The 14806-nt window shown below is 50.5% G+C and overlaps 1 protein-coding gene across 13 annotated transcripts in view; it reads right to left on the reverse strand.

Moving 5' to 3' along the window:
- Positions 1-14806, reverse strand: part of GDPD5 (glycerophosphodiester phosphodiesterase domain containing 5) — an 85553-nt gene that overhangs the window by 35153 nt on the left and 35594 nt on the right. For 8 of the 13 annotated variants that reach the window (XM_039848067.1, XM_039848068.1, XM_039848066.1 and 5 more), the window contains one exon: positions 4779-4955. The exons of 4 other annotated variants lie outside the window; for them this stretch is intronic. In XM_039848067.1, the coding sequence (XP_039704001.1) occupies positions 4779-4895 (117 nt within the window). In that variant the 5' untranslated portion in view covers positions 4896-4955. Of the gene's footprint in view, positions 1-4778; positions 4956-14806 lie in introns of those variants that run through there. One more of the 13 variants, XM_039848074.1, reaches the window with a different exon arrangement.

Below are 14806 nucleotides of genomic sequence, written 5' to 3' on the forward strand. Positions count from 1 at the left end.
CATGCATTCTCTGTGATTTGACCAGAGTGGTCCTTGTCCAGCCCAAGAATGACTGGGCTCCACTGCCCAGGATGGAGTGCAGGCTCCTCATACAGCTCCAGACAACATCCTCCTTCCTCACACCGAAGCCACACTGGAGCCAAACTGTTTTCAGTTCCCAAACACAAAACACTCTGTACATGCAGCCCCGCCCCCCCCACCTCCACCCCCGCCTGGAACACTTCCCTACTCTGGCGTGACAAGACTAACTCTCTCGCAGACACCAGCTCAGGCAAGCTTTCCTGCCTGGGGTTTCCTGGCCTTAGAAGTGATCACCTGGGTGGTCTGGGTGTGTTGCTTTTTGTCTGCTCCCCCACCCACCTGGGAGCCCTTCAAGGGAGGGGGACCAGGCTGATAAACCTGTGACCCCGGGGTCCAGAGCAGATATCATGATAGGTTTGTTGATTGAATAAGTAACCAGTGCATCTCAGACAAGACTGATGTGGAACAAAAGAGAGGGCACAGTACTGGAGGCACAAGGAAGGGCAAAGTAGGCTGTGCCTTCCACTCCTTGGCTTACAGAAATCACTTCCTGGAGCCCCATCTGTAAGATAGAGGGCATCAAACAAGCTCAAAGCAGCATTCAAAGGGCAAACATACTATAAAGTGCAAAAGAGTTGGCTGTCACCTTTGGTGTCTCAGGCTGGAAAGTTCCTCCAGGTATCTGACCTATATCCCTCTCTTGCTACAGAGAAGCTGGTTTTGACACTATGCTGCCTCCCACAGAAGTACAGTCTTCAGGGGTTCCTGTGGGGACGGCCTGAGAACTGTCTTCTGTCCTACCAAGTCCTTAATTGGCAGTATTAGAGTAATGAGTCACAGACAACAACCAATTAATTATCCCCAGTTATAAAAAGCTTTGCTTCCTCTTCTGAGAGGTCGAGTGAGCTGGCCTCCTGCTGTCAGGCATCTACACTCCCTGTACTGGGGGGACTGGAGACTAGGTCATATCACCTCTCTAGCCCTCAGTTTCCTGTTTCCTTATTTGTCAAGTGTGTGTCTTGGCGGGGAGGGGGCACAGAGCAAAGGCTCAGAGGAGCAGAAGGAAGAGCTGCGCTTGGACAGTGACGTGGGGTGGGGTGGGGGTGGGGCCTCCTGCCTCCTGCCACTCTCTACCCTCCCCAGGATCCACTCCGGTACTGCAAGGCCAGATGCGGCCAGGGAAATGCAGATGGTCCCTTGTGTGGCGTTCAGGCAACTCCCTATCTTCTGCCAGTGCTCCTGGCCAGTGCTCTTTCTCCTCCATCAAGCAACTTCCCAAGTCCTCTTCCCCGCCCCTCCTTCACCTTGCACGCTCTCATGTAAAAACATTCAGACTCAAAACACACGTCCTCCTCCAGAGCCTCCATTTCCTGATGCTCTTGACGCAAATCACTAAGCCTGATTTTTCCATCCATAAATGGGGCATAACAACTAAACATGCCCCACAGGGGTGTTACAACAGTTAACAGGGCAATGCATGTAAGCCATATGCTCCCTACATACAATAGGTACTCAATAAATGTTAACTATTATCCTTATTTTCACACTTCATTTCCTAGTCTGCGGATGAAAGTAAAATGCTTCTGTGACACACCACGGGTCTGTCACCCCATTAAACAGGTGAGGCCCAGAGAGGTTGGCTTCACAGAGAACTGAACCCTGAGCTGCTCAGAGTTGGGAGATGCAGGGGGGTTTCCCCAAGAGGACCTGAAGTGAGGCAGTACCTGGGTGGGGGTGGTAGGGCAAGGGGTCTCCAAAAGAGAAGGTAAAGGTATGATGAGGAGAGGCGCAGGCCCAGAGTTAGACCTTATTCCCTTTCTGGGGCCTCTCCTCCACCCTGGGCCCGAACAGCTCTCCATTCACTACCCAATCTGTGCTCCCAGAGCTCACTCCGGGGCCTCAGCAAAATTTATGGAGCACTTTCTCTGCACCAGCCCTGACTCTGAGACACCAGATGGCTGTTCCCTTCCCTGTGTCAGGCCAGAGAGCCCAGCCCCACATCCTGGTCCTCACGCAGCTGTCTCTGGAGGGACTGGGAATAGAAAAGAAGAGAGGAGAGAGAGAGAAAGGGAGAGCAGGCTGAGGCTGGAGCCCAGGAAGTGGGAGGGGAAACAGGAGCAGAGAGAGAGACAGGAAAGGGGGAGAATGCTCATCCTCAGCTGGGAGCTTGGGGTCACCTGAGGTGAGCTCGGCAATTTCTGCAGGAGTCCTGCCACCCAGAGCTGGCGCAAAACCCTTTCCCCTCTCCCAGACAAGATTGCTTGTGGCCTCCTGAGACCCTTTTTGCTTTTGCCCCATACCTGGCACCCCACCCCATTTGCAGAGCCTGTACCACTCGGGCTCCCAGTCAGCTCAAAACCAGCCTCAGCCCACACCACTTCCTCCACCCTGGGCTCTGTGCTGGCCACAGCCAAGACTCATCACTTCCTGACTCCATGGCTTATGACTGGCTGGCCCCAGGCCCAACAAGGGGTATGATATGTCCTGGGAGATAAACCTTCATCCAGGGTCTACTCCAACAGCCAAGGGCTTTCTGCTTAGGGGCTCAGCCATCCTTCTCCTTTCCTTAACCTCAGCTGTCTTCCTACACCATGGGTCCAGATCCAAGCTCTTCCCCTCTTTGGCTGCATGGCCTTGGCCTAGTCCCCGATGTCCCCAGCTTCTGTTTCCCCACATGAAATGGTGGCCATGACCCCTAGCTCACAAATTGTTGGGAGAAACACAAATGGCTGTGTGTCACTGCTCAGCACTGCGCCTGGCTCAAGACACATGGGGTGCAGGCTGGCTGCTGGCCTCCTGACTTTCCCAACCCAGGGAGGCCCTGGCTGCCTGCCCCAAGTCTCTGAGGAAACTAGAGCTGGGAGCGAAGCAGAGTGGCCAAGGAATTCTAAAGTCTTAACCCAGCCCCTCTTCCATATCAGAGATGGTGAGGCCAAGGGCTGGGAGTCAGGAATGACTGGTCTTAATGACTGGTCACAGCTAGCACTGTGCCGGTCACTTCATGTTGTTATTAGAAGCCATCTGCCCAGCAGCTACTTGAGAGGGGTGTGTGCTATTTCATAGGCAAGAAGGCTCAAAGTCAAGTAGGTACTGTGGGCATAAAAAGGGCACTGTAATAAATCTAACTAAAAGTAACCTCACAGGGTGATCTGATCATAAATTCCTAACTGGGCAGATCAAGGTGGGTAGTCATGCCCCAGGTCTATAACTTCTTTAATAAAAGTTTCATCTTTGCCTTAAGCCAGCCCTATCCATTGTTTTTTGTGCATCTAGGTTAACACCCCTTTGAAATGCCTCTTTTTCAGACCCCTGGGAAGATAACCACCCTTAAGAGAGAACATAATCTTGTTAACTCTCCCGTAATACAATCCCTGTCTTGCTTTTTCCCACCTACATTTAATCGTCTCTCTTTAATTCCAAATGCATAAAAGAAGCTGCAAAACTGTTATTCTCCAGAGCATTTGAGATATTGTTTCCCAGCACTGTCATTAGTTTGGCTCAAATAAACTCACAAAAATTCTCTACAGGTGTAGACGTTCCTTACATTGACAGTACAAGTAGAAGAAGCACCGTTTGAACTTGAGGTCTGCCCAACTCCCGATCTCGCAGCCTGCACCACTGTCGGAGAACCCTTATGTCCACGTAAGAGGGAAAGGCTGTCTAGGCAGGGCCTGGGGTGGGGACTGGACTGCTGTCTCAGCAGTGCAGGGACCTGCTCTGTGGTCTTGGGCTGGCCCCTTCCTCTCCCTTGCCTCAGTGTGGCACATTGCTTTCTCTGTGCTGGGAGTGGGGACATGGAAGTGAATCGGGCCAGGTACCTACCAGGTGGTACCTGCTTTTCACCATTTGGGGGTCATGAACCCAGTCTCCTGACTTAGTCTAGCACTCGGTCCCTCACCATCACAGGCAGAGAAGGAGGGCAGGCAGGGGACAAGCTTCCCCAGCATTCCCATCCAGACAGCCCTGTGATGCCTGCCCTCTGACCTTAGCTGCCACCCCACCCTCAGTCACTCCTGCCTGTTTTGGGGCTGGCTGAATTTGGAGGCTGGCTTCTTTGTTCAGACAAGGAGGGGAGAAGAAAGTTGTTTTTCAGGCAGCAAAGCTTTTAGATAAATACAATTTATCTCTTTCTTCATTCCTTCTTAAAGGAATTGGGTTCCTTCAAAGAAGAAACTAGATTTACCAGCTGATAGTGCCCCAGGGATGAAGTACAGCTCAGTGTCTGGCCTGGGGAGCTGAACACTGAAGAGGGCTTTCTTTATCCAGCTGAGCACCTGCTGCCAGTTCTGGCAGGCCTGTGGCTCAGGTGACTGGGCCCTGGTGCCAGGCCATGGTCATCCCAGCTCCCAGGCTCCTTGCTGGCCTGGCCTACCTCCTTACCCTCCCCTCTAGCCACCCCCACCTGCCTGCCTTCCCATCGGCTTTGCCAGCAAGCTGAGAACTTCTGTTCACCTTGGGGTGACCCCTTCCTCTTGGAGTGCCCCTCCTAAAGCACCCCTCCCTACCCAGAGCTCAGGAGCAGCCCAGCCCCCATGCTGTCAAAGGAGAGTTAACAACTGGCCATGGCGGGGTGACCATGCCTACCTAGTCAGGTAGATTCAAGAATTGCCATAGGCCCATTTTACAGAGGGAGAACTAAAACCCAGAAAAAGCAGTGACCTGTCCAGAGCCATGCAGCAGAATGACAGAGCTGATATCCCTCTCCTCAAACTCTGGGGCTCCCTAAGTCTTTCTGACCCAGTTCCCGCATGGCTCACCGGTGTGGTGTCATCATGCGAGCGCTGGTAGCGTTTCCAGCGGCAGCCGTAGATGCCCGTGAGGCAGGAGAGGCACAGCTGGGGCTCATAGTACTGCAGGGGCTGGTGTCTCACCATGCTCGTACCCGAGGCCCTGGTGCCCAGCCCTCAGGAGCCCATGGAGGCCCCAGGCTGGTCCTGCGGGAGGAAGCACAGGTCCGTGAGGCAGGGGAGGGGTGGGGAGTCAGAACCAGACACAGCAAAAGTCAATGGGGCCTAGGTCAGGGTGAGCCAGCTTCTGCACAGAGTTCTGCAGTGAGTCCTAGTCCCACTTGGAGTCAGAAGCCTACCCTTGCAGGTCTCCCGGGACAGTCCCCTGCCACCCACCCCTGATCAAATCCACACACGCCCCCCTCCAGCCACACTTGCCCAGCATACTACTGCTGCTTCCTCTGCCCTGCCTGGAGTGCTCTTCCCTGAGAACCCCGTGTGGTCTCCTTCTCTCAAATGTCCTTGTCTCAATCTGACTTTCCCAGGTCACCTTCTGTAAAACTGCAACTCCTTCCCACGCTCTCTCAGCCATTCTCAGTGTTTTTTCTCGATTATGTTCTCAAATGTAATTTACTTATTTTGTTCCTTGTCTGCCTACCCCATTATAATGTAAGTTTCATAAAGGCAAGGATTTTGTCTGTTTTATTATCTGTTGTATCCCCAACATAACTATAACAGTGCCTTACACATAGACTTTCCAAATAAATATTTTATAATAAATTATCACATGGCTCATAAAGCTGACATGCATTGAGCACTTAAAAATACTCCAGGTACTGTGTGAACACTGTATATTCATTGTTCCATCTCACTGTCACAACCACCAGAAGTGGCAGGTACTGTGTTTTAAACCCATTTGATAACTGATTGAACTGAGGTTCAGAGAGAGAAAGGGGCAGGGCCTGGCCTGCCGTCACTGTTGGGTACAGTGATTGTTGGATACAGTCAACCTGAGAACCTGCTCTGGGCCCCAAAGTGTTCATTCCTTCAGGATCAGGGAGACCCAGCACGGGGGGCCCTGTGGGAGATTGGTGGAACAATGATAGAGGTTTGTAGATTGAGTTGCTGCCACCAGGAGCAACTGCCCCAGCCCTGCTTGGTGCCCTGGAGGTACCTGCTAGGGCTCAGCCTCTTGGGGCTAGCATTGGCCAAGTGTGGTCAGGTGGCATTGGCTTAGGCACCTCATACACCCTGATGTCAGGCATCATCTGACTCTTAACACCACTATTATCTTTGTCCATTTTAATAACAGGAGTTATTAAATGAGGAGCCTGGGGCTCAGAGCAGCAAAATGATTTGCCCAAGAAGTCAGGACTTGACTTCTCATCTGTGGGACTTCAGAAACTTGAAGCCATTTGTTTTGAACCAGACCCTGTCCTAGGCTTTGGAGACACTGTGAACAGGACAGACACAGTGACCCACAGTGACCCCCTTAGGGCCTTCACAGCACTAAGGGGCACAACCAGGCCCTTACTGTGCACCAGGTACCGTTCCAAGTGCTGTCCATGTACTAACTCTAACAGTAACCTATGGGGTAAGTATTATCTTTTCTTTTTTTTTAATTGAGATATAATTCACAATGCATAAAATTCACCCTTTTAAAGTGTATACTTCAGTATTTAGCATATTCGATTTTTAGGATAGTCACATAGTTGTGCAACCATCACCTCTATCTAATTCCAAAACATTTTCATCATCCTAACAAAAAACTCCATACACAATAGCAATTACTCCCCCATTCACCCAATCCCACCCCCCCACCCCGAAAACCACACACATCTTTCTGTCTCTTTGGATATACTTACTCTAGACATTTCATATAAATGAAATCATATAATACATGGCCTTTTGCAACTGGCTTCTTTCACTTAATATAATATTTTCAAGGTTCATCCATGTTGTAGCACGAATCAGTACTACATTCTCTTTTAGGGCTGAATAATATTCAATTATATGGATATAGCATTTATCCATTCATCAGTTGACGGACATTTGGGTTGTTATCATTTTGGGGGTGTTACAAATAACACTGCTGTGAACAAGTTTTTGTTGTGAATGTATGTTTTCATTTCTTTTGGGTTCATACTTTGGGATGGAATTTCTGGGTCATATAGTAGCTCTGTTTAATCTTCTGAAGAATTTCCAAAAGCCATTTTCCAAAGTGGCTGCACCATTTTACAGTCCCAAACTATTATCATTACCATCCCTATTTTACAGATGAGACATCTAAAGCACAGAAAGGTAGAGCCATTTGCTATAGGTCACACAGCAGAGCCAGGCGGTCTGGCTCCAGGGACCTTGCTGTAACCCAGCAGTTGGCAAAATGTTGACTCACGGGCCCTATCTGGCCAGCCAACTATTCCCATATAGCCCACAAGCTAAGAGTGGTTTTTACATTTTTAAATGATTGAAGGAAAAAATCAAAACAAGAACACATATGTGACACATAAAAATTATATGAGAGTAAAACTTCAGTGTGACCACAAACTAGTTTCATTGGATGCAGCCAGGCTTATTTGTTTGTGTATTGTCTATGGTTGCTTTAACTGTAAGTGTAGAGTTGAGTAGTTACAACAGACCTCTCATGGCCCACACAGCCTAAAATACTTACTGCCTGGACCTTTTACAGCAGGGGTCCCCAACCCCTGGGCCACAGACCAGTACTGGTCCGTGGCCTGTTAGGAAACGGGCCGCACAGCAGGAGGTGAGCGGCAGGTGAGTGAGTGAAGCTTCATCTGTATTTGCAGCTGTTCCCCAGCGCTAGCATCACCACCTCAGCTCCACCTCAGATCACCAGGTATTAGATTCTCATAGGAGCACTGGTCCCTGGTGCCAAAAAGGTTGGGGACCACTGCCGTACAGGGAGAATTTGCTGACCTCTGAAACTACCAGGCTATTATGGCTCATAAGTGCAACATGTAGTGGAGAGAGTAAAGGGAGACTGTGGGCACTTAACCCATGGCAGGGAGAGTCAGGGCCCGCTTCCTGGAGGCAGCTGAGCTGAGGCCTATAAGGTAAGCTCTAAGATGCCTTTATCTAAATGCCCAGGGGCCGTACCATAGGGGCACACTGGGCTTCAGGTCCGCCCACTACTTCCACCTCTAGGCCTTGTTCACAGCCTCTACCTATCTATTCTCCTCCCCCAAATGCTAACTAACCTCAACACAGGGATTACAGCCTCTGGTCTGAGGGGAACGATGTATTGGAGCTTGCTGAGAATATCGACTGACCCAGTGCCTCCTAATTGCTGGAAATTGTCTAGTGCAGCCTCTGTGCCCATGGTTCCAGGGGAGCCATGTGGAATATGGTGTGGCTGCTGGGCATTCTCTGAGCCAAGCCGAACCCAGGCCTTAGGGGACAGTAAGGGATGGGGATGCCGCGGCAGCTGGTTTAGCTCCTATGGGGTTAGGAAGACCAGGGGAGCAGGCTTACTCAGCTGTCAGCTTTACTCAGTCAGATTGCACCCTGTGCACCCCTAGATTAGGACCTCTTCTGCTAGGTCGAACACCACCTCTGCCCCTTCCTCCCCAGGCAGGGAAGAGGCAGCTGATATGTAGAAAGAGGCCTGGATTCATCCCGCATCAGACACTGACTTGCCCTGTGGCTGAGACCTCTCAGCTCTTCCCTGGGCCTTGCTTTTCGAATCTGTAATATGAGGTAACAGCCTTTGCCTTGACTTTTATAGGCTAGATGAATGGGGCGAGGGGTACCAGGAGGGCACATGGGTGCAATGACTGAGGTACAGCAGGTGGGTATTCTGCCAGCAGGAGTCCATGCCCAGGTTCCCCTGCCTTCACATTCCTTTCCCAGGACCCTCAACCCTGCGACTGGTTCCCACATGTCCTCTGCCCTCCACCACTCCCTGCCCCCACAAATGAGCATTACAGCCCATCCAAGAATGGAAATTCCATTTCAAACCTGGAAAAGAGGCCTCAGCCCAAGACTCAGCTGACTGTGGCTCTTGAGACTGCCTCTCCCCAAAGGAATTTTCACACTATTCATAACTTAAGGGGCATCTTTTGGAGGCAAACTTTTTCTCTTTCCCTTTCAAGTTCTCCTGGGCCATCTTGTCCATTCCCACGGCTTCAGTTACCAGGCACAGCCAAGGCCACCCAATCTCTGCTTCTCAATTGAGATAGCAGGCTCCTGGGTGCCTCTGGGGGGTGTCACCCAGGCCCTACATACCTAGTACAGCCACACCGACCTCCTCACCACCCCCAACCTGCCTCTAACATCCCTCAAAGCCCTTTTCTCACCATTCCCTTGGCCACTGTCAGGTTAGGGGGTGGAGGGCCCACCAATCCATGCTCTCACTTGTAGCCAGACCAAGCTTTTTAACAGGTACATGACCAGGATCTCACCCCTCCAGAACTTGTCCCTTGACACCTCCTGACCCTTCGAATCTCAGCTCAGATATTACCTCCTTCAGGGAGCCTCCCCAGAGCCCCAAGTTTCGTGAAAGCTCTCCCTGGCTTCCCATAGCCCTGGGTGTTCCTGATTCTTCCTGGGCATCCTGCATGAGTACTGTGGACATGTCCGCCTCCCCATGGGATGGCCTGAGTTATTCCTATGTCCCTGGTGGTCAGCACAGGGAAGGAGGCACTGGGGCTTCCTAAACTACACATCCAAGGAGACCTGGAAGTTCTGCTAACAGAGATGTGTTGCTCAGAACCTGGGCATTCAGACAAGCTCTCAGGGACCAGACTCTCCCACCTCCTCCCGACCCTTCCTGCCAGGGTAATGGCATGACTTAGGATTGATTTCTCCAAGCCACCTCCCAAAGCTGCTGGTATCAGCCAAGTTCCCGAGAAATCTCCTGCCTGGAGCCCCTGCTGGCTCTGGAACAAGAATAAGCCAGTGAGTCTGATGTTCGAGGGATCCCCTCAGCCCAAAGTTGTGCTTTCTTTCTGAATTCCTGGTCCCTGCCCTGAACTTCCACAGCCTCCTGTTTGCACAGGGAAGGGTCTTCAAGGAGTCACGGCCTGAGAAGCAGTGAGCGTCTGCTACTGAGTCTCTCCCGCCCTGACATCCTGGGAAGGCACCTGACACACTTCCCTGCTCCTCTCTTCCATGACCGCCAGGCTGCCAAGCCCAGGCCCTCACTGCCCCCAGATCCCGCTGCCTCTGGCCCTACGCACACCCTCTTTTCTGAGACTGTCAGGCCAGGTGTCACTTTCTGGGTTCCGGCCTGGTCTACTTCAGCAGACTTGCTGTGTGACCTCAGACTGGTCATTAGCACTCTCTGAATCTTACTTTATCCATTTGAGAAATAGGAACTAGATGGAGTAACACATAAAAGGACCCAAGGCTGTAATAAAAAAGAATAAAACACTGATCCATGCTACAATATGAATGAATCTTGAAAACATTACGCTAAGCGAAAGAAATCAGTCACAGAAGGTAGTATAGGGCTTGTCGGGCCCATGCTGAGCACTGTACCTGTGTCATAGCCTAATGACAACCTTCCAAGTAGAGCATGACAGACTTCTGTTATAGATTAGAAACATAGGCCCCGGGAGAACAGATGAACAAACTGTGGCCATCCAGAAAATGGAATATTATTCGATGATAAAAAGAAATGCATTACCAAGCCACAAAAAGAAATAAAAAGACCTTAAAAGCGTATTGCTAAGTGATAGAAGGCAATCAGAAAAGGCTACATAATGTATGATTCAACTACATAACATTCTGGAAATGGCAAAACCATGGAAGCAGTAAAAAGACTGGTGGTTGCCAGTGGTCGGAGGACTTTTAGGACAGTGAAACTATTCCACATGATACTGTAATGATGAACCACATGTCGTTACACATTTGTCAAACCCCAAAGAACGAACCCTAATGTAAACTGCGGACTTCAGTTAAAAATATTGTAGTAATGTGGGCCCATCGTTGTAACAAACATGCCACCCTAACGTAAGATATTACTAATAGGGGGTACTGTGGGGAGGGAGAGCATGTAGGAACTCTGTACTTCTTTTTAATTTAGAAAAATATTAATATGCTGAATGAAAACAACAGCATATTAATGGATACATAATGATTATAGATGGATGAAAAAGAAAATTATTAACTATGCTTTCCTTCAGTTATAAAAAAGAAAGCAAATTATCAAAATTAGCTAAGCTTAATTTTGCTACCTTGGTCGGGTCTTACTGTCATTGCTTGGTTGAGGAGCTGAACTCAGATTTTTTAAAATTTTATTTTATTTTATTATTAATTTCAAGCACAGAGTACATTGGTTAGACATTTATATAGTTTATGAACCGATCCCTGATTACTCCTTCTCCTCTCTGGCTCTACACACAGCCATACATTACTGCTGACTGCATTTCCCATGCTGTGCTCCCCATCCCCGTGACCATCTATCAGCTACTAATTTGTCCTTCTTTAACCCTTCACCCCTTTCTCCCAGGCCTCCAACCTCCCTCACCTCTGACCATCACCGGATTGTCCTCTATATTTGTGAGGAACTCTGTACTTTTTGATCAATTTTTCTATAAACCTAAAACTATTCTTTAAAGAAATAGTCTATTAATGAAATACATATGTATTTAATTTAGATTATATCGATCGATCAACAGATAAGCAGATCCAAGACATTACGTGATTCTTCCAAGGCCAAACAGCTAATAGGGATGGAAGGAGGATTTGAACCCAGGGTGGCCAAGCCTATAGCCCAGTCCTTCCACAGCACCAGCCCCAGAGGGACAATCTGCCCATGTTTCTGCAGCCTTCCATGTCTATGTCAGCCACAGCATCTGTGTCACTGTAAATTGCACCTCGAAGGGCCAAACTCAATATTTTGGTTGGCACCAGGGGAGCAAGGACATGGACTGGGGCCAAGAACCCTGGGAGGGAAAAGGGAACCCCCCTGCCACAACAAGCACAGGGTTGAGGTTGATGGAGATCTGACCTTCTCTAGCGGTCTGCCAGGGCCCCAAGGAAGGAGGCAGGGCACCCACGTGCAAGAGAGGCCACTCCCCTTCTCCTTGGCTATGACTGCCCTCTCTGGGACCTCAACCCCAGTCCAGGCCTGGGGCTAAAAAGCTGAGGCTGAGCTCAGCTACCAAGAGGCTAAGTGACCTCCATAAGCCTTTGGCTTCAGCCGTCTCATCTGTATCATGGAAGGGTCTGAACACCACCAGATGATCTCCAAGGGCCCTTCTGGCACTCAGCTTCTAAAACACTTTAACCACCTACTCTCTCCTCATGCCCTAGAGAAAAGCTGAGATGGGCTGGCACAGGAAGGAGGGAAGGACAATCCCACAGTCCTTGCCTAGTCTGAGGGGAAGAATCCTCTACGTTCCTAAAACTAATGCCTGGGAGCCTAAGCCTGCTACGGATGGGAGTGATTAAAATGAGGATGAAAGCTGAAGGCCTACAACATGTTTGGAGGCCTGGTCATCCTGAGCCCCAGGCCAGGGCTCTGCCCTTACCCAGGTGTCGCCACCATCTTTGACAGGGACAAAGGTACAAGGAGTCACAGCCTGGATAACTCACAATGACCCCTTACTTCACTTAGAGTAAAGCTCAAGGCATAAAAGGCTATAGTCACTTCTCCCATGATGCTTGGGAACATGGCCTTGGAGCAAGACCAGGGCTTCCCTGTGGTCCTTCCTAGCTGCCTTGCCCATCCCCTGCTCCCAGTGCAGGTGTGCCTGGGAAGCAACCGTAGCTCTGGGCCCCTCTGCCCATCCTTCAGGCCTGCAAACTCCTCAGCTTAGATGGCCCTTCTTCCAGGAAACCCTCCCTGCCTGAGTCAAGGTCTTCTGGACCCACAGCTCCTGTGCTTTCTCAGGTCCTGGAACTGATGACTGCACAGAGGCTTCATGGAGAGGGCAGAATCTAAGTGGAATTCAGAAATAAGAGAGGTTCGTAGCACAAAGGGAAGAAGGGGGCTCTATGTGAAAGAACCTGGTGGCAGAGCCTCTCCCAGGGCCAAGGGCTCCAGCCAGAAAGTTAACCCATGTGGGTTCCATTTGGTGTGTGTATGGGGGGTCTGCTGCCAACAGGATCCTCCCCATCCTCTGGGGGCTCAGGGGTAGCAGGGAAGCCCCCAAGCATCTCACCAGGTGGGCTGTTTCCCCAAACTAGCAATCTAACACAAACCAACAAGACAAATCCCTGGCCTCAGGACAGAGGCTGGAGGTCGGGGGACAGGGGTAATTCTGGGACTTCACATTCTTTGAGGCTTGAAAAGCCCAGAGAAATGTGGGACCAACCAGCTGCAGGCCCCACCCTGCCACCATCCAGCACAGCCTTCTACACTTCACTTTTGAGGAGTGCTCACAGATTTACTATCTTTTCATCATGTGAGCCTCACCGGATGGCTTAAATTGAGAGACCTGAGCTGCCACCACCACACTGTGGCCCCGAGCACGTCACTCCACTTCACTGGGCCTCAGAGAAAGCTCTAGATTCTAATGAAATCAGCAGAGAAGGAAGACAGACGCAGGGCAGGAAGGAAATCGCTGAGGCAGCTGCCAGAGGGGAGAGGCTGGGAGAGACGGTGCCAGGAGGAAAGCCTGGGAGGTAAAAAGACAAGGTAGGCCAGCACTACATCCCCATGTCATGCGTGCTCATTTTGGGGGAAAAAGTTACTCAGTGGCCAAGGCTGGGGCTCAGCAGGAGCCCTCAAAGAATCAATCGTGTCATAATTAGTCATTATTAATCTCTTTCCACAGTGGTGTCAGAGCCTCCTGTTTACCTAACACTTCTGTCCAGAGACCTGATTGCTCTTCCACCAGGGAGCAGGCCAAGGCTGACGGCATCACCGAGCAGGCTCGCTTCGCCCCAGTCATGAGTTCTCCAGTTCCCTTGCCCCTCCTGGCTGCTCTCCTGTAGGAAATAGTCCCTGCTTTTCCCTGGGAACTATGGCCTCTGGAACCATCTGTCCCATATCTAAGGCTCTTTAGATGATTCAGTAAATGTTTAAGAAACATCCACTGTGTGCCAGGCACTGCTGGGAGCCAAAGAGAATCACAGAGAACCAGATATGGACCTTCCTTTTAAGGGGACAATCTTATCACAGCAACAGCAGCTACAATTATAACCACATGCCCCGTATTTCACAGTTGATAAAGAGCCTCCCCACATACTGGCTCGTTGAAGCATCTTGCCAACTCCACAGGTAAGTATCAGATCCCTGTTTTACAGATGAGGCAGGAGGCTAGTGGAGGTCAAGACAGGTCTGCTGAGCCACATTCTCAGTTAAGACCATTGGGGGACAGACCAGCATGTCTGGGGCTACAGGCTGGACAGAAGCCAGGCTCAGGACCCTGCCCAGTGTGGCCTTGGGTTCTCCTGGCACAGAAAGGACCTCTCTTTCCCAAGTCAGGGCTATGAGCTTGGGCTGAATAGTCACCAGGTGTGACCTGTTCTTGCCCACAAGAGCAGAGCTTAGCATCTCAGACTCAAAATCTCCAGCTGCAAACTCTCTAAACAAGAGTCTTAGAATCACCTCACCCAAGACTCACACAACATGGAATCCTGGTGCAATCCAACAGAGATCTTAGAACTATCCCTGGATTTCAGACAATTAAAGCTATCGAATGTCAGCACCAGGAAAGACCTGGAGGCATTCCATCCAGCCTCCCTTCCCATGCAGAAATCTCTAGTATGGCTGCTATTGGTGTTTCCCCAGCAGAGCGGCCTGTATAGGCTTGCACTGGCTTGCATACTCTCAGTGATGCGCCCCTCCCTCCCTGGAGGCCTGAGTAGTTCACACCTTAAGTCAGGACTATAAGAGGACCCTCCTAAGAGGAGCTGCCTGTCCCCTGACCCCCAAAACACCCCAAGACTGACACTGACAGTGTCCTCCTGGAGCAGAAAGGGTGAGCAAATATCCCCAGGGCCTCTGGCAGGGCCTCTGGCTGGGCCTTGAGGCCAGCCCAGGACCTGGTGAGCGGGGAGACTTTCTTAGTCGTCTTACCCTGGGCTGACACCCTAGCCCCTCCCAGGAGCCCAGGGATTCTGTCAGGCTGGCTTTTTCCAATGCC

The sequence above is a fragment of the Pteropus medius genome, unplaced genomic scaffold (assembly GCF_902729225.1).
Source record: "Pteropus medius unplaced genomic scaffold, Ma_sr-lr_union100, whole genome shotgun sequence".
Taxonomy (NCBI): domain Eukaryota; kingdom Metazoa; phylum Chordata; class Mammalia; order Chiroptera; family Pteropodidae; genus Pteropus; species Pteropus medius.